The 21329-nt window shown below is 42.6% G+C and overlaps 1 protein-coding gene and 1 long non-coding RNA gene across 2 annotated transcripts; both read right to left on the reverse strand.

Moving 5' to 3' along the window:
- Positions 1-478: 478 nt before the first annotated feature.
- Positions 479-5660, reverse strand: GHSR (growth hormone secretagogue receptor). Its single transcript, XM_054040423.1, has 2 exons — positions 4889-5660; positions 479-1600 (listed from the first exon to the last, which is right to left on the reverse strand). Exons 1-2 carry the CDS (start codon positions 5658-5660, stop codon positions 1296-1298), a joined length of 1077 nt encoding a protein of 358 aa, XP_053896398.1. The 3' UTR covers positions 479-1295.
- A 9536-nt stretch (positions 5661-15196) lies between these two features.
- Positions 15197-17303, reverse strand: LOC128843135 (uncharacterized). The gene is made up of 2 exons (XR_008446186.1): positions 16973-17303; positions 15197-15617 (listed from the first exon to the last, which is right to left on the reverse strand). It is a non-coding gene; the product is annotated as an uncharacterized LOC128843135 (long non-coding RNA).
- Positions 17304-21329: the final 4026 nt, after the last annotated feature.

A 21329-nucleotide genomic window follows, 5' to 3' on the forward strand; every position in this document is an offset into this window, starting at 1 on the left:
GAACATGTTTCTAAGAAAAGCGTCCAATCTTGATTTAAATATTGCCAGTGATGGAGAGTCCACCATGACCTTTAGTAAACTGTTCATTCCAATGGTTAATTACCCTCCCTGTAACCAAGTTCTGAGTGGCCATGGTATTCAGCACAGTAACAAATGGACAGTTCCTAGCTAGTCACAGATTTGTTACAATATTAAAACAATAAAGCTTGCAAGTTCAAAGACATCAAGATACTTACAATCTAGCCAAAGAAACTGTGTGGATGATATAGCTATCTTTTCAATTGCATTTGGGTGAGATTTGCGATTTAATGTTTTTAGTGGAAAAAATACCATGCTAAGGAATATTTCTTCTTTAAAAGATCATTTTGGTGGGGATTGCATTCAATAGTTTTCCTTACTACATCATTGTGATTCTGATGTCAATACTGTCCTGTGGCACCTTTAAGACTAACAGATGTATTGGAGTGTCTGACAAAGTGGGTATTCACCCACGAAAGCTTATGCTCCAATACATCTTCTAGTCTTCAAGGTGCCACAGGACTCTGTTGCTTTTTACGGATCCAGACTAACACGGCTACCCCTCTGGTACCTGCCACACTGATACATTAAAAAAAAAAAATCAGTACTGCTCTAATTGCTTTGTAAGGCAGTTCTGCCTAAAGGTATTGTTTTTATTTCCCTTCTGTTCTGACATGATCTGAAGGCCACTGATTTTTAGCATGTTTAAAACTTTTCCACTTTTATTCCTTTCTCTTTCATAAATCATTTCCCCTTGAATGCTTTTGATCATGATTATGGCATAGCACAACAAATTCAATGTTTACCTGCAAAAGGCAGCTGAATTAAACTTCTTCTAGGGCCTCATCTTTACTTAGGCAAAACTCTCAATGAAGTTGATCTGATTGCTATCCTGATTCCATTGACATGTTAAGATTATCACGGGACAAATCCTGCTCACCTTAGCTCCCAATGAAGTCACATAAGTAAGATGGACAGGGTTGCATCCTGCTTTTTAATGGTAAAGTCCAGCTCCCTTGCCAGTGTCTTTCATATAAAATCATAGGCACCAAAACCTGCAGGAAAATAATACTAGAGTTCTGTCAGCATGGATCACCCGTTATCTGCTCAATGCTCCACTCATTTTTCTTATCTTTAACTGTCTACATCATATCTTTTAGCAAGCCCCAATGATGAACAGGAATACTGCTTTACATTTTGCTTTGAATATCTTTCTCTTTCGTTATGGCTTTCTGTGTAATATTGGTAAGTGATGCTTTAGCACTTGATATAGGTTGTCATGTAATCACATTAGATTCTGTCCAAGCACAAGAATGTTCCTGCTTTGTAACAGAGAATCTGTTCTTTGGGAGTGCTTTGAGTCCAAACAACCTGCAAGCCGCGACTCGATACTTCTTAGACATAATGTTGTACAGGATAGGGTTGATGGCAGCACTAAGGTAGAAGAGGACGAAGGACACCAAGTTGCAGTACTGGCTGATCACAGCTATCTCCAAGGATCCGGCTTCAAAGGATTTGGAAAACAAATATCGTCCTACATGAAAAGGCAACCAGCAGAGTATGAAAGCAAACACCACCACAGCTGAAATGGAAACAGCAGAAGGATATTAAAACAATAGGTCATTTAAAATTAAATGTACTTATACTTCTTTAATACTAGTGAAATTTAAAGAATGTGACTTGCATAAAGTAAAAAACTGATCATAATTTATTTGGGGGGGGGGGGGTATTTGTTTTTCCTAAATTAATATCAATATTATTAATAGTAGATTATATATCTCAAAACAATAATAATAATATAGTAAAATATATAGCTATATTTTAATATATAAATCACAGCTGAGTTTAGTGTCCAAATAGTTTTCAACTACATCACTTTGAGTTTTTGCTAAAACAGGATTACAGGAACAATATAATGAAGAAAACACTGACATTAAGAATAATTAAGAGTAACATACACAGTGTTTAACAAAGCTCATAAATATAACGGATGGCTTTAGAACTGCAATTTATCATTAAAAGTATAAGGACATAGAGCTATATTGAATTTGGGAAAAGGACTCAAAGTAAGGGAAAATGAATCTGGAGCTGTGGAAGATTTATCCGCAAGAGAATGAAAGACAATAAAAAAAAGCCACCGAGGCAAGCACAATCCATCCTATGAACCTTCTGGCTTATATATTGCTCTTGAGAATGAGTTACAAAGCTAAAAATATGTATCTGAAAACTTGAGCTCTTGCCCATTTTGCTTTCTACACTTCCTAGGAAGTGGGGAATATTTTCTATTGGTTCATTACTCATTATTGGTTCAACAGTACTTTTTAAATTGTTTTGAATAGCCCCATTCACACACAAAAAAGACACAAGAATTTCAGGATAGAGTTTTTAACTGCCTTTTCATTAGGTACAGTAGTTAACTTATTTGATTTTACCAGAAAACTCATTTTGTTTATTATCCTATCTGGATAAGATCCTAACCCCACTGAATTTAATGGGAGTTTTGCCACTGACATCAATGAGGCCAGGATTTTACTTGGTGTGTCGTGCCATGGCTGAAATAATATTTATAAAGCGTGATTGAAAAGCAATGGAAAGGAGATAATTATCAGCAGCTTTTCACAAAACATTCAAAAGAGATTCCTATGTTTAAATGAACATACAGCGAGAAATCATAGTCTCCCAACTCTGCTGACAACGCTTGATTTTGGGGAAACCATTTGTAAAAGGGGACAGTAATATTTCCCTCACTGAGTTTTAAGGAATCAGAGTTACTATTATAAACTAAGGCCAACATTTTCAAAAATAAGATACATATGAAAAATCAGCTTGACTGGACTGAATTTAGGTATGCTGATCCATATTTAGCTTCTAAAAACAAATGGCATGATCTTCAAAGGTGCTCAGTCCTATTGATTTTATTGGGATCAGTGGGTGCTAGGCACGTCTGAAAACCAGACAACTTTTTTAGGTCCTTGAATATGGATATAGAAACCTAACTTTGCCTTTTGATAATTTTGAATTGTTGGCCTTTGCAGCTCCAGAACTGGTAAGGATTTAAAGCTGTCCATTTGAAATTCTAAACAGAAAATTCAAATCAATGGAAGCTGAGGGCATTACACACCTTGTATTATTGAGCCTCTATTGAGTTCCTTCATTATATCCTTCATTAGATTTTCATCAGGTAGAGAATGTTGTCTTTCTATTAAAGGACATTCTAGCCACATGCAGTGTAGTTGTAGCTGTGTCGGTCCCAGGAGATTAGAGAGACAAGATATGGGAGGTAATATCTTTTATTGGACCCACTTCTGTTGGTGAGAGGGACAAGAGTTTGAACCTGAAGAAGAGTGCTGTGTGGCTCAAAAGTTTGTCTCACCAACAGAAGTGGGTCCAATAAAAGATTCTAGACAAAGTGCTTTCATTCTCTAATGTGGTGTGAAGCAAGGTGTTTGAAATATTATTAATGTTTGTGGCAGTGCTTTAGGATTGAGGTAATGTAGGATTGGAAATTGGTATACAGTATTTAAACTTTTAGAAATATAAATATGGAAATGAGGTATGGAGGGTTTTCTTCCTATAATAAGCAAAAATTCACAGTTGTGAAAATTTAGATCAGGAAACAAAAATGTAAGTAGTGAGTTACTTCCAAGGTAACGTCTAACCCTCTGAAGTAGTCTATTGATCCTAAAATGTAATTGAAGGTACACAAAGTATCTCACAACTTTTATCACACATGTTGTTGTTGCCTAGTAAATTAAAAAAATGAATAAAACAATCAGATACAGTTAATAATTTAGATACACGGGACCTATTGCAGCCACACTGTGCAGCTCTTTGGCCAATAACTCCAATGTAGTTGAATTTAGTAAAGTCGGGCTGTCTCCTGCAAAACCTTATTCATGTGAGAAAAAAGTTATCTACATGAATAGACCTACTGAAATCAATAGGATTACTCATATGTGAAAGGACTACTTGGACAGTAACAATGCTGCTAAAATAATAAGAGAATTTGTAATTTTCTACCAATAAACTGATGGTAATTTTTTTCAAACTGATAGTGCCAGAAAGTGTTACCTTTTTCTGTGCTAGTGGATTTAGTCCATACATGGGATGCCTGTTAACTGCACTGACATTGAGTGCTTATGGGGACAGATTCTTTAGGGTTAAGACATGTCCATTTGTATGTTAAGGTTAATATTTTACAAGCAAATAATATTATTTTACTGAAAATATTTAAACATACTAAATTAAAAATGACAGGGGCTAATGACTTGGTCTTGTTCTGGGAGTTTTGCTGTTGACTTCAATGGGAGAAGAATCACAGACTCTAAAAGAGAATATTCCTTAGTAAGTACTTTAGTTTTCATTACATTCATTAACTATATTTATCAGTTTCCTTCAACAGGCTTAAAGAAATTGACATTCCCATAATTCTCTACATGCATCTATCCATTCTGTTTAGATTCCCCTGCAGCCAAATGTCATGCTTTTAGAAGGGTTTAGTTTTGTGAATACAAATCCTCCTCGAGCTGGCATTTGGTACCTTTAACTTATTTACAAAAAGGTTCAGGAATTTTCAGTGCAATAGTGAGTGTAATATTCATATTTTTCATTATTAATTATTCTTTTCAATATTAGAGGTTGATATATTAATATCTGCCCAAGTATTTTGCATAGGACGCCGGTATAAATCACAGAGAGTGAAGCGTTTTGTTATATTACTACTATAAACTTTAGCCATATAGTAAAAATAGTCGATAAATACTTCACTTTTAGTGACCATTTTAAAGCACCATCAATGTCTCTCTCTCTCTCTCTCTCTCTCTCTGACACACACGCCCAACAGTAAAATGGAATTAATATAAAGTCCTACCTAACATTTTCACAGTTTGTTTGTTGTTCTTGTCCCTGATAGAGGTATGTGGTCCCATGTTCTTTCTCTTCCTCCTCCAGATTTTCCTCCCAATAAGGCTGTAAAGCACAGTCAGGCAAAACACAGGCAGGAAAAAGAAGACGCTGGAGGTCCAGACCATGATGGTGAGCAGCCCTGATTTGATCGCATACTCCGTAGCTCTGCACTCGTTGGTGTCCAAGGGGTTCGTTCCATTCTCGTGCTCAACCCCAACCAAGACAAAAATAGGTCCCGCGCTTGCAAAGGACACAGCCCAGAGGACCAGGATGACCAGCTTGACTTTCCCTTTGGTGATCACTACTTTTGCTTTGAGGGGGAAACAGACGGCGAAGTACCTCTCCACGCTCAGGGCTGTGATGTTGAGGATGGTGGAGTAAGTGCAACTTTCGCTGACGAACTGGAAGAGCTTGCAGAGGAGGTCTCCGAAGTTCCAGGGTCGGTACTGCCAGAGCCTGAAGAGGTCCAGGGGCATGCAGAGAAAGATCAGCAGGTCGGAGAAAGCCATGCTGGACAGGTAGAGGTTGGTCGTAGTCCGCATGTCTCGGAACCTGGACACCACCAGCATGGTCATGAGGTTGCCTAGAATCCCAACGACAAAGAGGAGGATGCAGGTGACCGTGATGCCCGTCAGCACCGGGGCTGGGAACAGGTGCACGGGGTACTCGGGCCAGGTGTCGTTCTCGTAGCCCGGGGCGCGCGCGCTGGAGTTCGGCGAGCCGCTCTGGTTCCACATCCTGCCGCCTACTCCGCCCGGGCCGGGGGCCCGCGGCTCAGCGCGCAGCCCCGCGGCTCAGCGCGTCCGGGGCAGCCCCGCGGCGCCGAGGTGCTGGAAGGAAGCAAAGGCGGGCGGCACAGGGTTAGAGACGGGGGCATGGAGCCCTTAGCAACCGAGCCAGCCCCACCAGCCACCCCTCGCCACAGGCGGCTGCACCCCCAGTCCTTGGCTTCAGCTCGCTTGGCCAAGGCACCAGGGGCCCGGCGCCCCATCGGCGGCTGCCCCCTCAGCAGCAGCAGCTTTAGCCCCCGTCCCGTTCTCTGTTGTACCTGCAACTGCTCCTGCCTCTGCCTCCCAGGCTCACCTTCCCTCCGAGCTCCATCCCCGCCGGCACAGCCATCCGGGACGAGGCCGCCGCTGGAGCTGCTCTGCTCTGCTGCCGCCACGCTCCGACCGGGGGGCTGCCGCGCTCGCAGGTGCGGCCGGAGGGAACAGCTGGAGCAGCCCCGCGCCGCCCTCTTGCCCCTGGGCCACTGGCCCTGGCGGCGAGCCCGCTTCCCCGCGCTCTGCGGAGATCCCGGCAGCGCTGGGACCAGGGGAGGGGAGGGAGCCAGTGTGTGAGGAGAGAGCGTGTGATTGTGTCAGGAAAAGGTGTGTCCCTGTCAGAGGAGAGGGCTGTACTCTGTGTGTGTGTGCCTGTGTGTGTCAGAGGAGGGGGTGTACAGGGTGTGTGTGTGTGTGAGAGAGAGAGAGAGAGAGAGAGCTGTACTCTGTGTGTGTGTGTGTGTGTGTGTGTGTGTGTGTGTGTGTGTGTGTGTGTGTGTGTGTGTGTCAGAGGAAGAGGAATACGTATGGGGGGTTGTGTCCCTGTCAGAGGAGAGGGCTGTACTCTGTGTGTGTGTGCCTGTGTGTGTCAGAGGAGGGTGTGTGTGAGAGAGAGCGAGAGAGATGTAGTGTGTGTGTGTGTGTGTGTGTGTGTGAGAGAGAGAGAGAGAGGAGAGCTGTACTCTGTGTGTGTGTCAGAGGAGGGGGTATACAGGGTGTGTGTGTGTGTGAGAGAGAGAGAGAGAGAGAGAGGAGAGCTGTACTGTGTGTGTGTGTGTGTCAGAGAAGGGGGTGTACAGGGTGTGTGTGTGTGAGAGAGAGGAGAGGGCTGTACTCTGTGTGTGTGTGTGTGTGTGTGTGTGTGTGTGTGTGTGTGTCAGAGGAAGAGGTATACGTATGGGGGGTTGTGTCCCTGTCAGAGGAGAAGGCTGTACTGTGTGTGTACCATCAGAGAAGGGTATGTGTCAGTGTCAGAAGAAGGAGTGTATTGTGTGTGTGTCTGTGTCAGAGGAGAGGGGTGTATCGTGCATATGTGTCCTGTCAGAGGAGGGGCTGTATTGTGTGTATGTCAGTGTCAGAGTGCAGGGGGTGTACTGAGTGTGTTGGTGTCAGAGGAGAGGGCAGGTATGCTGGAACTAGGGGTAGTACCCCCTGGCTTGAAGAGGTTTCCATCATATACCGGGTTTACAGATTTGTTCAATGGCTTTCAGCCAAACTAAGAGCTGAGTGTGAGTATAAAGGTAGATTGTCCATGACAAAGTCAGTGTAGAGTGTACAAAAGTGCCAGAAAAGAGACAGCTATGTGTGAGGGGTTTTGTAGACAGAGCATGGATGTGTCAGAAAAAAATGCGTGGATGTGTATGAGGTGTCAGTGTGGTTGAAAAGAGGGGTGTGTGTGTGTGTACATGCAAACAGTACATGAGTGCTAGGCAGGAAGGTGGGCATATGGGGGATGCCAAACAGAGGGGTGAGTGTGGTTCAGTGCAAAGTGTTTAGTATCTGTGACGAGAGAGTGTGTAAAAGGTGTTGGGAGAGAAACAGAAGTTTGGGATTTTTTAGGGGGAAATGGGTGTGTGAGGAGAGGAGCAGACAGTGTATGCTGTGTGCTGGTTTAGCAATGGCCTGGATAGGAAGAGCACTCAAGCTCTCAGGGAAAGAAATCTAGAGGTCAGTGAAAGAAGCCCCATGTGTCAATGTCTGAAGAGCTGCAGTACAACTGATCCGCAGCCTCTGGAAGGAGGCCAGAGAGAAGAAAAGAACCACATGGGCTACATTACTTTGTTCAGCAAATCAAATCTGCACATGTAAAACTGTGCAGTAAGGAGCTGACAGTTCTTGCAATTGATTTCTAACTTTCTGATATTTCCTTAGGTATTGGTTTAGGTTAGTTTGTTTCCTCAATGTGTGCAGTAAAAACCTGGTGCAGGGGCCACAGTGAATGTGTATTGCTGTTTTTGCTGCTAAGCTTGTTACAAGAGGGTTCCCAAGAGGAAGAGGAGGATACACATTAGGGTGCAAATGACATGATGACTAAATTTGTAGGTGGATTGTGTGACTCCTGGTAAAGGAACAAGGCAGGCTAATGTTTTCTTCTCTTAATTCAGATCTGTAGTTCAATTATATTTAGCAGTGAACTTGTGAAATCAAATTTTAAAAAACACATCATACAAGGAAGAAAGGAACTACTGTTGATCTGGAAGTTTTTTCCCCCACTGTACGGGGGAATTCTCTGCTCCTTGGTGATGAAGCGAGATTGTGTTTACCCAGGAACAAACTCTGGTTTTAAAACAAACCCTCCTTTTAGATGCATATTGCCCTCTGTTCAAGACAAACCTGATAGAAATGTATCATGATAAACTAGTTGTGTGTTAGAGAGTGAGAGAATCACTGCTCTCTAACACACAACTAGTGCGTGTTAGAAGGGTGGAATCAAACTTCTCAAATGTGTGTCACAAGCTCTTTATTGCCATCAGCTAGAGTGAATTGTGTGTGGGCCTCAGAGTAGAGTGATCTGCTACCATGAAATTCCAAGTGACCATTGTGTGTGCTGCAAAATAACAACTGGCCCTAGGTGTCAACGTATCACCAAAAAGTTCATGTTAGGAATAGTGAATACAAAAACCGAGGTTCATGTTAATTAAACAAACCTTGTTGGCCAGTTCCTCAACTGGTGTAAATTGGTGCAGTTCCATGAAGTCAGTGGATCTACCCTTGATTGAAACCAGCTTTAGACTCATGCAGACACCAGGCAAACTTGAATCTGAACTCTCAGGATTTGTTTCCCCTAATCCAAATGTTTACCCAGAAGAATCTCTAAAGTCATTTGAACTCAACAATATATCCCCTGTGAATACATACACTGTCTATATAATGTCCTCATTTGTATGAATATAAGTGCTTCTGAGGGAGGGAATGATGTAGTGCATAATGCTTGGAAAATTACCTTACCTCATAAAACACTTGACTTTTTAACAGACAGTAGAACCCCTTTCTACAAACTAATTGGGATTGAGGAGTACATACAATTTAACATCACAAAATCACTGTAGGTATGCTGCCTAACAGCATCACTTTCTTTGTGTCCTTCAAACCACTGCAAAGCCATTTCCAGTGCATTGAAGGCATCAGAATGTGAAGGGAGGTCAACTTGTTCTTCATCAGCATGACACTTGTTATGTGATTTTTTTTTTCAGTCAGGAAAAATTGTTCATATAACTGGTCTGTTTATAAAATTGAGGTTCTAATGTAGTTGCTTTACACATGCACTGAAAGAAATAGATTTTCCCTATAATAATATCCCAGTTGTCTCACTTTCTTTTAAGTTTACCTTTTAAGCATACCCTGTTCCCTTTTGCATTATTTTGTGGCCACTGGTTTCCCCCATCCCCTTCCTCTACCATCAGGCAACCACTTAGTAAAGTGCTTAAGGGTACCATAGGTGAAATCCTGGCCCCACTGAAGTCTATGAGAAAACTCCCATTGGCTTCAATGGGAACAAGATTTTGCCCCTTCTGTATGAAGGGTGATACCCAAAACCAAATGCATTCTGCTCCCTTCTGTAATGTTGTAGAACCTGGTAAATTGTACCTACTAATGATACTGTGACAGTGTCCACAGAGCTTCTTTTCCCTGTACATTCTGAGGCACGTTAGCCCCACAACATGGAGAACCTGTAACAGCAGGACTGTGGTGAATGTTTACGGGTCTCACTGCAAGATGCGGGGCAGACCCTCACCTTTTGAGGATTCCTGGTGGACTGGGAGAGAATAGGTCCACTTATCAGACTTTCTGAAGGGACTGAATGGAGAAGTGGGACAACTGGCTGTCTCAAAGACACCATGGGGTCACCAAATGCCAGACTAAAGTAAGTTTGTGCAGTGATGAAGGAGAGGGTCTCGGGCAACTGGAGTGGAAGTTCTGAGATGCAGGTGACATTTGTATTAGGGGAAGGAGAATTTGAACAGTAGGATCCCCAAACAGTGACAATCACCTGGTTTTGAGTAATGAGGTATTTTCCCATCATTAGTTAACAGGCCAGCATTGTGTTAGTTATTATATAATAATAAGTATCTCCATAATCAAACAACCTAGAGGCATTTTTTTGGAAAGAAACCTACATGCTGGAGGAAACAGAAAAACCCCAACATCACAGAATTCACAGTTCCCTAGCATTTGTGATTTCCTACTATCAGTTGATAAAAGGCTAGATTGCTAACTCTGCAGCATTTGTTAGTATCACTATCCAATATCTACAGATCTTGGGCTAGGAATTGGGCCTAAGCACACACACTACTGGGGCATTATACCTCTGAAAGTGACTTCTTTCAGATGACACATAATACCAGAGCCCTGACCACTTATAGTCACTGAAGATTCCATAGTATTTTTTGTAATCATAGGGGTGTTATGGCATCCTGGCCATATTCCAGTTTGCTTAAGTTTGTTTTACCTACCTAAACTCTTCTTGGACTTTCAGTTGGAGTCAGTATCATTCAGTTCTGACTGTAGCATAATGTTCCTCTGAGCTATTCAACAATTGCTGGATTTCACCCCAGAAGCAGCTGCAAATCTGTGGTGGTTGATTTGAAGAAATATCTTTCCATGCATCTAGCTGCCTCTCTATTCATCTGCCTTTCTAATTATGGTTGCCAACTTTCTAACTGCAGAAAACCAAACACCCTTGCTCCTTCCTTTCCCTTCCCCCAGACCCTGCCCCAGCTCACTCCATCCTCCTCCGTCCATCGCTCTCCCGCACCCTCGCTCACTCGCTCATTTTCACCAGGCTGGGGCAGGGAGTTGAGGCATGGAAGGGAGTGAGGGCTCCAGCTGGGGGTGTGGGCTTCAGGGTGGGTCTGGGTCTGAGGGATTTGGGGGACAGGAGGTGGGCCCCAGGCTGGGGCTGAGTGGTTCAAAGTGTGGGAGGAGGCTCTGGGCTGGGGCAGCAGGTTGGGTGCAGGAGAGGGGTGAGGGCTTCAGCTGGAGGTACGGGTTCTGGGGTGGGGCTGGAGATGAGGGGTTTGGGGTGCAGGAGAGGCCTCCAGGCTGGGGATGAGGGGTTTGGAGTGTGGGAGGGGGCTTTGGGCTGGGGCAGGGGATTGGGGTGTGGGAGGGGGTACGGACTCTGGGCTGGGGGTGTGGGTTTCAGGGTGAGGCCAGAAAGGAGGAGTTCAGGGTGTGGGTGGAGGCTCCAGGCTGGGGCAGTGGATTGGGTGCAGGAAGGGGGTGAGGGCTCCGGCTGGAGGTGCAGGCTCTGGGGTGGGGCTTAGCTAAGGGGTTTGGAGTGTGGGAGGGGATTCCGAGCTGGGGCAGGGGGGTGAGGCACGGGAGAGGGTTTGGAGTGCGGGCTCTGGGTGGCACTGACCTCAGGCAGCTCCTGGGAAGTGGTGACATATCCTTCTGACTCCTAGGCGGAGGGGCTGCCAGGTGGCTCCACGTGCTGCCCCCATCTTCAGGCGTTGCTCCTGCAGCTCCCATTGGCTGTGATTCCCAGCCAATGGGAGCTGTAGAGCCAGCACTCGGGGCAGCACCTGGGGGTCGGGGCAGCGCGTGGAGCCCCCCTGACTGCCCCTTCACCTAGGAGCTAGGCATGCCATCTGCTTCCTGGAAACCACCCAGAACCAGGCAGAGAGTCTGCCAGCCCCGCTTCACTGCCAACTGGACTTTTAATGGCCTGGTCAGCACCACCGGCCTGGTCCCTTTTCGACCAGGTGTTCCACTTGAAAACCGGACACCTGACAACCCTATTAAGCATCATAGATTCATAGATTTTAAGGCCAGAAGGGACCATTGTAATTGTCTAGTCTGACCTCCTGCATAACACAGCCCATATAACTTCCCTGTATTAATTCCTGCTTCAGATCCAATAGCTGTGGTAAAACGAGAACATATCTTTTAGAAAAACATTCAATCTTGTTTTTAAAATTTCCAGTGATAGGGAATCTGCCACAACGCTTGGTAAATTGTTCCAATAATTAATTCCTCCCCTGTTAAAAATTTATGCCTTATTTCTAGTATAAATTTGTCTAGCTTCCACTTCCTGCCATCAGTTCTTGTTATCCCTTAGGTAGATTGAAGCACTCTATATCATAGACATTAGTGATGGAGAAGATATAGTAGATCATCCAGTCTACATACTGCTAATGCAGGATTGTTCCCTACTGTTCATATTATTGTTGTGTGTCCAATCTAATTTAAATCATATAGCTCTATATAATAGGGGAACTGGTAGTGATCCCTACATTTAGGTTGCCTAACACATTACATGAATACAAAGAATTCTTGCAACATTTTCTTTGAGAAGTTCTTGCACCTTCGTTGTTTTTAACAGACCTTTGATGCTTGGCAGGAAGAATGCCCTCAGCTACTAATGTGCCTTTTCTTTGTCTCATGAAATTCTGTTCAGCTTTTGCTGAGGTAGAAACTGCCAAAAATCACCATGTCCGATCTCTTACTTTTGTTCCTCAGGATAATTGTGACAGCTTGCCTAAATAATAATCGAACACATGAACATTCTAAAGCTGGGCACATGCTGCTGCCAAAACCTCAGCATCAGACAGACACTGTACTGGAAATAGGTGGGAGCTGTCACAGCAGTTGTGTGTATGGCAGGTGGCGGGGTGAATGTGTGCTGAATTCCCCACTCCCCTGACATATCATGTGGCCCTAGTAACCTATGTCACCCTTGGGTGCACCACATGGGGAAGGAAATAGGCCAGGCTCCCACCCCAAACACATATCTCAATCCCCACCTCATTGAGTACTTAGCCCCCCGCACATATTTCTCCTGTTCCCACGGGCACTACATAGGATTGGAACTTCCCAAGTCCCAGTGGTGGAGGCAGGGGAAGGAAGGCTAAAGAAGCCCCCCCCCACACTCAAACACGTGTACACAGACACACAAAACAAAAACAACTATGTTAAAAATATTATTTAGTTTGCAAAGTCAAGCACTCAAAAGTTAGGAAATGTCAAATTTATGATTGCCTGTGCAACCTTAATTCAGCCCTCTTGTGTACATGATAAGAGTCTTTAAATACATAATCACATGCTATTATTTCCACAGGACTGCAGCCTCTTTCAGTAAACAAGATGGAGCTACAAAGGGGGCAGAATTAAGATTGTGGAGGCAACTGCGAATTGGTACGTCCTAATTGTTGAGTGCTTGACTCTGAAACCTAAATACTGCTCTTTTAGCTTTGTTCATTTGTATGTAATAGTGTATATATAAATATAGATAAATCATCCCCTTTTCTTTTAGGCACAAAGGGAATGAAAGATGGGCACATACCTGATTTTTGAAAATGTTGCATACAATTATAATTCAATAGAATAGATAAAAATCTGTATTTTTTTCAGATGTTATACAGCACCTTATGACATACTACACAGCTTAGGGAAATTCTCTGTGTTTTAGGGACTTATTGCGTACAAGTCTATGCCACCTTGTACCAGGGTGGTTTGCACCTTAAGAGCTAGAGGCCTGGGCCCAGCCAACCCTGCTTACTAAGGAGGCACACCTGAGCAGGAATCGTAAGAGCAGCAGAAAGAAACTGGACTGCTGGCCTTGCCGAGTTCTCAGGGAGACCAGGCAGGGGTGGGGAATACAGAGGCTGCTAGGACTGAGTAGACTCCAGTACAGAAACTTGGGAAGTGATACAACAGGTAAGAAAGGCCTGGGAGAATGAATGGACTTGAAAACTTTATTTTGAATGTTTGTTAATATCATAAAGCAGAACCTGAGAAGGGATGAGATTGGATAAATGGGTTTGCGAGGGGGGCAAGGCTGCTCTGAGGCCACAAGAGGGTGCCCAGGCAGTAGCCCCTCTTTGATGCATTTATATAGGTGGATCTTGAATATGGGCCTGATCCTGAAATCATTCCACAGAACTCTTACTGATTTTTGGTGGAAGTGCAGTATGTAGAATAATGGCATGACTGGGTCATAAATACCAAATTTCATTGGATTTAACAGCATTCCAGCCTTTGTTGCTTAAACAATATCATGACTCAAGAGGTTTTCAAATTGCTTTACCTAGTCAGGACTAGACGCAGGGCAGCAGTAAGATGAGACTGAGAAAAGAGGATGCACAGATGATTCTTTATAACAATTTTTGTTTCTGTTTGGTTTGGTCATGTGTTTGCTGTGACCTCCTTGCTATCTTCTGAGCACGTGGCGATTGTGGGCCAAATTCAGGCTTGGTGTAAACAGGTACAACTCTGTTGACTCGTGCATTCATGCATATACTTTGGGAATTGTGTAGGGCAGTGGCAAAGAGCAAAAGGCAGATATTTGATTATATCAAAGGGCAGAATATGTTTTGACTTGTATTATATATTTTATCAAGTGGAAGGGCTCTTTTAAGGACAATCAGGTAGAATCTGACATATGCTTTTAAAGTACTAATAAACCATTTCATAACTAACAACAAACAAAATCTTTGTACTTTAACATAATGACGAAAAAACCAGAATATCCTTGAGTCACTCCACAGTTGTTTACATGGAGGTAAACATCGGCAAAGAGACTTAGAAATGGTGTTATTTAGGCAGTGATGCTCTACTGTAGCACCGTTAATTTAACTTTACCTCTTTGCAGTGCTTTAATCCATTACGCTAATAGGCCATGTCATACTAATGCTTCCATCACTTATCTTCCTACTCACTAAGCTGGAGAGGGAGGCTGTGGTTCTTTGGTCAGCGCTGTACTGCATAGATTCATCGATTCCAAGGCCGTAAGGGAGCACTGCAATTATCTAGTCTGACCGCCTATATAACACAGGCCATAGAACTTCCCCAAAATAATTCCTAGAGCACATCATTTAAAAAAAAAAATCCTATCTTGATTTAAAAATTGTCCACGATGGAGAATCCACCATGATGCTTGGTAAACTGTCCCAGTGGTCTATTACACTGTTAAAAATTCATGCCTTATTCCCAGTCTGAATTTGGTTAGCTTCAACTTCCAGCCATTGGATCGTGTTATACCTTTCTCTGCTAAAGAGACCATTATTAAATAGTTTTTCTCCATGTAGATACTTATAGACAGTAATCAATTCACCCCTTTAAACTAAATAGACTATGTTCTTTGAGTCTATCACTATAAGGCATGTTTTCTAATCTTTTAATAATTTTTGTGGCTCTTCTCTGAACCCTCTCCAATTTATCAACATTGATTTTTACTCTCAGTTAAATAAAAATCTAGAGATTATATTAAATGACTTACGGCGCAAAAGAGTAATGGAAGATTTTATTGTATTTCTTACGGAAGTCAATGAGAGTTTTGCCAGAGTAAGGGCTTCAGGATTTGACCCAATAATACTTCCTTCCCTTGGTGTCCCAGATAGAAAGTTGTGACTATTGTTAGGATGCACAGCATCTTTCCATAAAGCTTTGCAGTCACAATACAACAAACTTTGCAACATTGAAGGTGGCACTGACAAGGGCTAGAGGTCTTCACCTGACTTTGTGTATTTTATTATTAAATTTTATTTGTATTGCGTTAGTGCCGAAAGGCTCAGATTGGAAAATAAATTATGCCCAGCCATACTTACTTGTTGGTACGTCTGTTTCTCATATTGGATAGAGAGCAGTAGCTTGCTGACTGAGTTCACCAGAAATGGAAATCTGCAGTTAATCTGCTTTGTCATCACCCTGTGATTATAGGGAATAAGTACAGATGGTTTAATAGAAAAAAGAGAACAATGTGATCTGAAAGAGTTCTAACCAGACAAAACCAAAAGTACATTCGAGAGAAATAGGTGACGTGGCCTCTGGTCTGATAAAATCATTAGTGACTACATCCACATGTAAGAATGTGAAAAATGATGGTTCCCTAACAGTTGCTAAGGCTGTTGGTGCTATATATATCATACGTTTTAGGACTCCCCTGCCCAGTGGAACGGGGATATGTGCATCATAGAGAAGGAATATAAATTATGCTAAATGTGATAGGAACAGCCTATAAAAATGAGACGCTGCATAAAAAGCAGATGCACACTGTAATTTACAGCCCTAATACCAGAAATCAATGCACTGACCATAACCAATAAGACAACATTACTGTCATGTTCCTGATAAAATGTCATGTTGTCCATATGAATTTGAGAAGAGATTAATGGAAAGAAATACCCGGAGAGATTCTGAATTAGAAATCACTCAGGAAACGAATCTTGGAATTGGTATAGAACCAGCAGTTCTCAACCCACGGCCCGCCTGGTGCCCAATTAGCACACAGCTGCTGCCCAGCTCAGCTGTGTGCTAAAGGCTGGCCTGCATGGTGGGTTCAGGCTGCCTGCCACCCAGCGTGGTGGGGCCAGGGTTGTGGGCCTGTCCCATGTGGCAGGATCCGGGGTCGAGGCTGCCAGCTGGCCCCGAGGGGTTGGGGATCCAGGGCTGTTGCCCAGCCCCACACAGCAGAAGTCCGGGACAGCCACGTGGCAGGAGTCGGGGGCAGGCAGCCAGCTGGCTCCAGGGCTCCTGACTGGACCTGCGAAGTCAGAGGTCTGGGGTGGGCAGTAGGCCTCCAAGGTCAGGGTCTGGACTGCCGCTGCCCTGCCACCTGGCCTCTGCCCATTGTGGGCCGCATAAATAAGTTAAGAACCACTGGTTTAGACAGTTGAGTTCACTGTGCAGCAGTAATCAACGGAGGTATTAGACTGTGTTAATCAGGAGAGAGTGAACAAAACAGATAATTTATAGTGCTACTATGTAAACTAATGGTACATTTTTTAACCCTGAATATGGCATTCAATTTTGGTGATTTCATCTTCAGAACAGCAGAAGAGAAGCAGAAAAATTCTAGAGAAGGGCAATGAAAATGATTAGAGGCTTCTATATTACAGATCTGAGAGACTAGGACAAATTAGACAGTAACCTCTTCAGCTGTATGCTCTTCTGGAGTATAGGAATTGCCATACTGGATTAGAACCATGGCCCCACCAGTACAGTATCCTCTCTCTGAGAGTGGCAGGTATCAGATGTTTTAGAGGAAGATGCAAAAATCTCACCTGAAAGCAATGTGGAATAATCTGCTCCTCACATTAGGTCTCCTCTTCATCCCTAATATTTAGAGATTGGTTTAAATCTAAAAGCACGCATGAGATTTAAAACTTCCGGGTGGGGACTATGCTTTTTTACATGTTTGTACAGCACCTAGCACAGTGGGGCCTGTTTGGGACTTCTGAATGCTACAGCAATATAAATAATAATGTAATTTAATATGGCGAAGGTCAAGTGAAGTATATAGTGAGGGTCGATTAGCTGATCCTATGTATCCTTTTCCATAACAATACCAAGAAGAAGGAACCCTTAATTAAATAAAAGGCAACACACATAAAATATTTTGAAGGCATGTTCTGTGGGTGTCATTACCATCTTGGGCACCAATGCTACAAGATGAGCCATTCTGGCAGATTCCTGCTTTTTGCTTTAATGGGGGTCTGCATGGGTGCTGAGCTCCAGGCACATGGATCAATTTGCAGGATTGTGACCTTGCTTATTACCACTGTTTGAGGGGTGTCCTTTACTCGAACAGGGAATAAAACAAACATTGTGGTGAATTTACTTAGATTGTAAACTCATTGGGGCAGGGACCAGTTCTTTGTTATGTTTGTACAGTGCCTGGCACGTAGGGCTGAGGTCTCTAGGACCCAGTGCAATAAAAAAGTTGTACTATGTAGGCACTGCCCTGGTAGGGCTGGTGTGGACCTTACCTGCCTAGGGGAAACTGTTGTGGGATGGCATCTCCAGGAGATACCATCCTTACTCAGACTTCTCAGCGCAGAGTACAAATGCACATTTTGTTCCCCAAGTGCGCTATTCTACGTTGTGGGGGTAGGAGGGAAGTAAGCCCAGTCTCCTCCACACCATTTCACAATTTAGGGCAATGTCTGCTCATGGGGCACATGGGCTGAGCAGTCCTCTGTGCTCCCCTTTAATTTGGGGTTACAATTGTTATTGCCCTTTTGAAGAGCTCCTGTCTGCCTTCTCCCTCTCAACATGCTGTGCAAGGACCAGAGAATCTGTCCTATGAGTTCAGTGGGTCCCCTGCTGCAGTTTGATAATAGAAAGGGTTAGATGTTTATATGACTAAGAAGAGATTCTCTGTTTACCAGAACTATAGCTAAAATTATGAGCCTATTTCAGGAAGGTAATGAGACACTCCAGAAAGGCTCTCAATACCGAGCAGTCTCTGGGTATACAAGGATTTTCAATTTTCTTCAATCCAGTGCTTCAGGGCAGAAACCAGTTACCAGCTGGGATCAGGAAGCAACTTCCTTATGTCATGGTATTGCAAAATTACATGCATTATGGGCCTTGCACTGAAGTCAACAGAGAAACTCTCTCTCTCTGACTTCACTGAGAATTGGATCAGGCCCGTACACCTCTCACTGTCAAGATATCAGAGTAAGTGAGATGTTGTTACGGCAGCCTTAAAAGAACAAGCGTAATAATTAAAAGACAAAATAAGTATTTACTAAAAACATTTTATATAAAAAGTATGTACAAAAATTACAATTTTTTATAGAAAAGTTCGTGTTCTTGCAGCTGCACACGCACAATGAACACAAAGAACTATTTGCTACATTTACTGTTGAAAGTCAAGAGGGTAACGAGGCTGGGGGAATGAGAGAATGAATCCACAAACGGAAATGGTAGATACCTCTATTTGTCTTCAAATGAGTCCTTGTCAGATTTTGCTTGTTAGTTTTTCACCAGGCTAAGCGTGTCTTTGGATTGCTGGGAAATAAAATATGATTATTCAGTCTGCTCCCTGTTGTGCTACATATATTCTCTCAGAATGGAGTGACATAAAAATGTGTACATATGGAGAGAAAAAAGGTTGGAAATGCCTGGGAGCACTTCCTAAATAAAATTGGGCCCATTATTATATATCAAGTTGCAGAGACAAAATGATGAAAAACATCTGTGTGTAGTAGATAGTAGTATCTGTCTTAAGTTACTGTCAGCTATGAATTTGTGCACAGCCCCTACGGCTTCTTCCAAATCCTTTTCCATCTGTGTCTCCCTGAGAACTTTATGTCATATAAACTTTTTCTTAATCATATGTATGGTTTCCACTTTTAGGCTGCAAATAATATATCTGAAATTCTCTTTCAGTTAAGAATTTTTTTAAAAAAATAAGCGCCTAAAGTAACTGGACTTAAAAAAAAAAATCCATTATTTTATTTAATTGCTTGTAGTTGAGTATGTTGCTGAGGAGTTAAATAATATGAGCCTGATCCAGGAAATGAAATCTATGGGACTACTCAGTTTGTAAAGTGAAGCACATATATAAGACTTTGAAGGATCAGGGACAGAATCTAGATCTGGAGGGAGCTCTTTAATGCAGTCTTGTAGTACTCCCGTGTTAAGTAGGAGCACTGTGTTAGCTGAATCAAAAATTAGAATTGGGAAGAAAATTTAGATAAAAGTTCTCTGCAAATTATTTTCTTTTGAAAATGTATTAAGCTAAAAACTGAACTATACAGTTTGAAAATGAGTCAGTTTTGTGACAAATAAACAGTATATATCCTAATCGGATTGGATCAGATTGTGCTGGCCGTCCTCTCATTGAATAATATCTAAGGGGTTGGTCCTGCCCCATTAAGGTTTTTGCACTGATCTGAATGGGAGCAGGGTCAAGCCCTTACTCCACAAACAATTCAACTGAAAACCAATGGAACAACTTGCAAAGTAAGGCCTTCATCCTGCAAACACCTACACACAGGCTTAACTTTGTGCACTAAGAGTACTCCCATTACAAGACTGGGACCTAAAGTATTATGTAATATAAGTAAGGGCAGCAAAATCTGGGCCTTGCTTAGCTAGATAGCCCCGAAGTATCTACACCACTGTAAATCAGGAGCAGTTCAATCAAAGTCAGTGAGGACCAGTGTGAAACTAGTGCAAATTCATACTGTATTCAAGATTAGGAAGCCACCAAATAAAGCTAAAAACTCTGTCGTGTGCAGTCGGAGAATTCTGAGATAATGCTTCAAAGGACTAGTTGAGAAAAATATATAATGTATATGAGACATGAGTGCACTGCAAAGCAAGCTTCTCCAGTAAGCAGTGGAGCAATTCACAGAATGGTTACCATTGAAATTAACATATTTTCCTCCACATAGAAACAGCAAACACAGACTGGAATAATGGTTTCGAATATCAACCTGCATGTGCTTCTTTCTTCTAACGAGTCAAAGCAAAGTGATTGCTGTAAATTCTTTTCTTGCTGTTCATAGGTAAGGTGAATAGAATGACTAGCATGCCTACTTTTCTGATGTATCCAGACAAGGCAAGTGAGGCGACTGATGCACGTTCATTTCCTGTTGGCCACAAAGAAGGTAGTAGGGTGAATGGTACACCAGTTTTTCCTGTAGGCCATGGACAACGTAAGTAAGGCCGTTTGCTGACTTTCATCATTTTATGACTCCCGAGGCAACCTTATTATATCAAAAATATAGGGCCAAATTCTCTACTGGCTTAATTCTGTGTGCTTTGATTTACATCTGCAGAGAATTTGGTCCATACGACTTCCTTGCCCCACTTGCCTTTCACTCCCTCTTTCTTTCAGAAATATATGGTTTTTCCACTGAACCTGGGCTAGATCTGTAGCTGGTGTAAATTGGTGTAGCTCCACTAAAGTCACTGGAGTGGTGCTGACTGTTGTACGCTACCTGAAGATCCGGCTATATTGCCTATTCTTAACAAAACTTTAACTTTTGAAAAACAGTTCTAATCTTACAGCTAACAAATCTAATATTTAGTTCAGGTAGAAAAACAAATGCTATGTAGTCCCCACACAGCCCTGCAAATAAAACAAAAATCTAAACAGTATTAACTAAAATCAGCCCATGCTGAAGCAGAGATAGTCATGTAGCCTCTCCAGGAATGAGAATGTTCGCCTTCAAATCCAAGCTAATTATTCTGCATCATATCATGTCCCATGGCATCATGCCAATCAACATGAAAGAACCACATCATGTCATGCTTGATATGAGACAAATAATGTAGTCCTCTGAATGCAACATTTAAAAGAAAACACTTGGGTTCTGGATCAAATACTCATTTTCAGTAAGTATAGAGTGATTCCATATTTGAACATGTTGTAAGTGTGGTGAAATCTCTGCAGTACAATATTAATCAACTAAGCAGATATGGGATTATCAAAATGTACTGGGAACTCATAATATTGACTTATTGATTTCAATGGCTCTGCTGTGCCACTTCATTTTTCTGTCATCTATACAATATCCAAATGAAGACAAAAATAACCAGGCTGTGATCCCACGCAGCACTTAAGCACATGTTTAACTTTAAGCACATGAGTATTCCATTGATTTCAAATGGAGTACTTGCATG

Source organism: Malaclemys terrapin, chromosome 9 (assembly GCF_027887155.1).
Source record: "Malaclemys terrapin pileata isolate rMalTer1 chromosome 9, rMalTer1.hap1, whole genome shotgun sequence".
Classification (NCBI taxonomy): Eukaryota; Metazoa; Chordata; order Testudines; family Emydidae; genus Malaclemys; species Malaclemys terrapin.

What these genes read in the sequence shown, in the direction of transcription:
- GHSR (XM_054040423.1), bottom strand. Translation starts at nt 5,660, where the DNA reads ATGTGGAACCAGAGCGGCTCGCCGAACTCCAGCGCGCGCGCCCCGGGC. An exon ending in ACAAACTGTGAAAATGTTAG is followed by an intron (nt 1,601 to 4,888) that starts GTAGGACTTTAT and finishes TTTCCATTTCAG; the next exon opens with CTGTGGTGGTGTTTGCTTTC.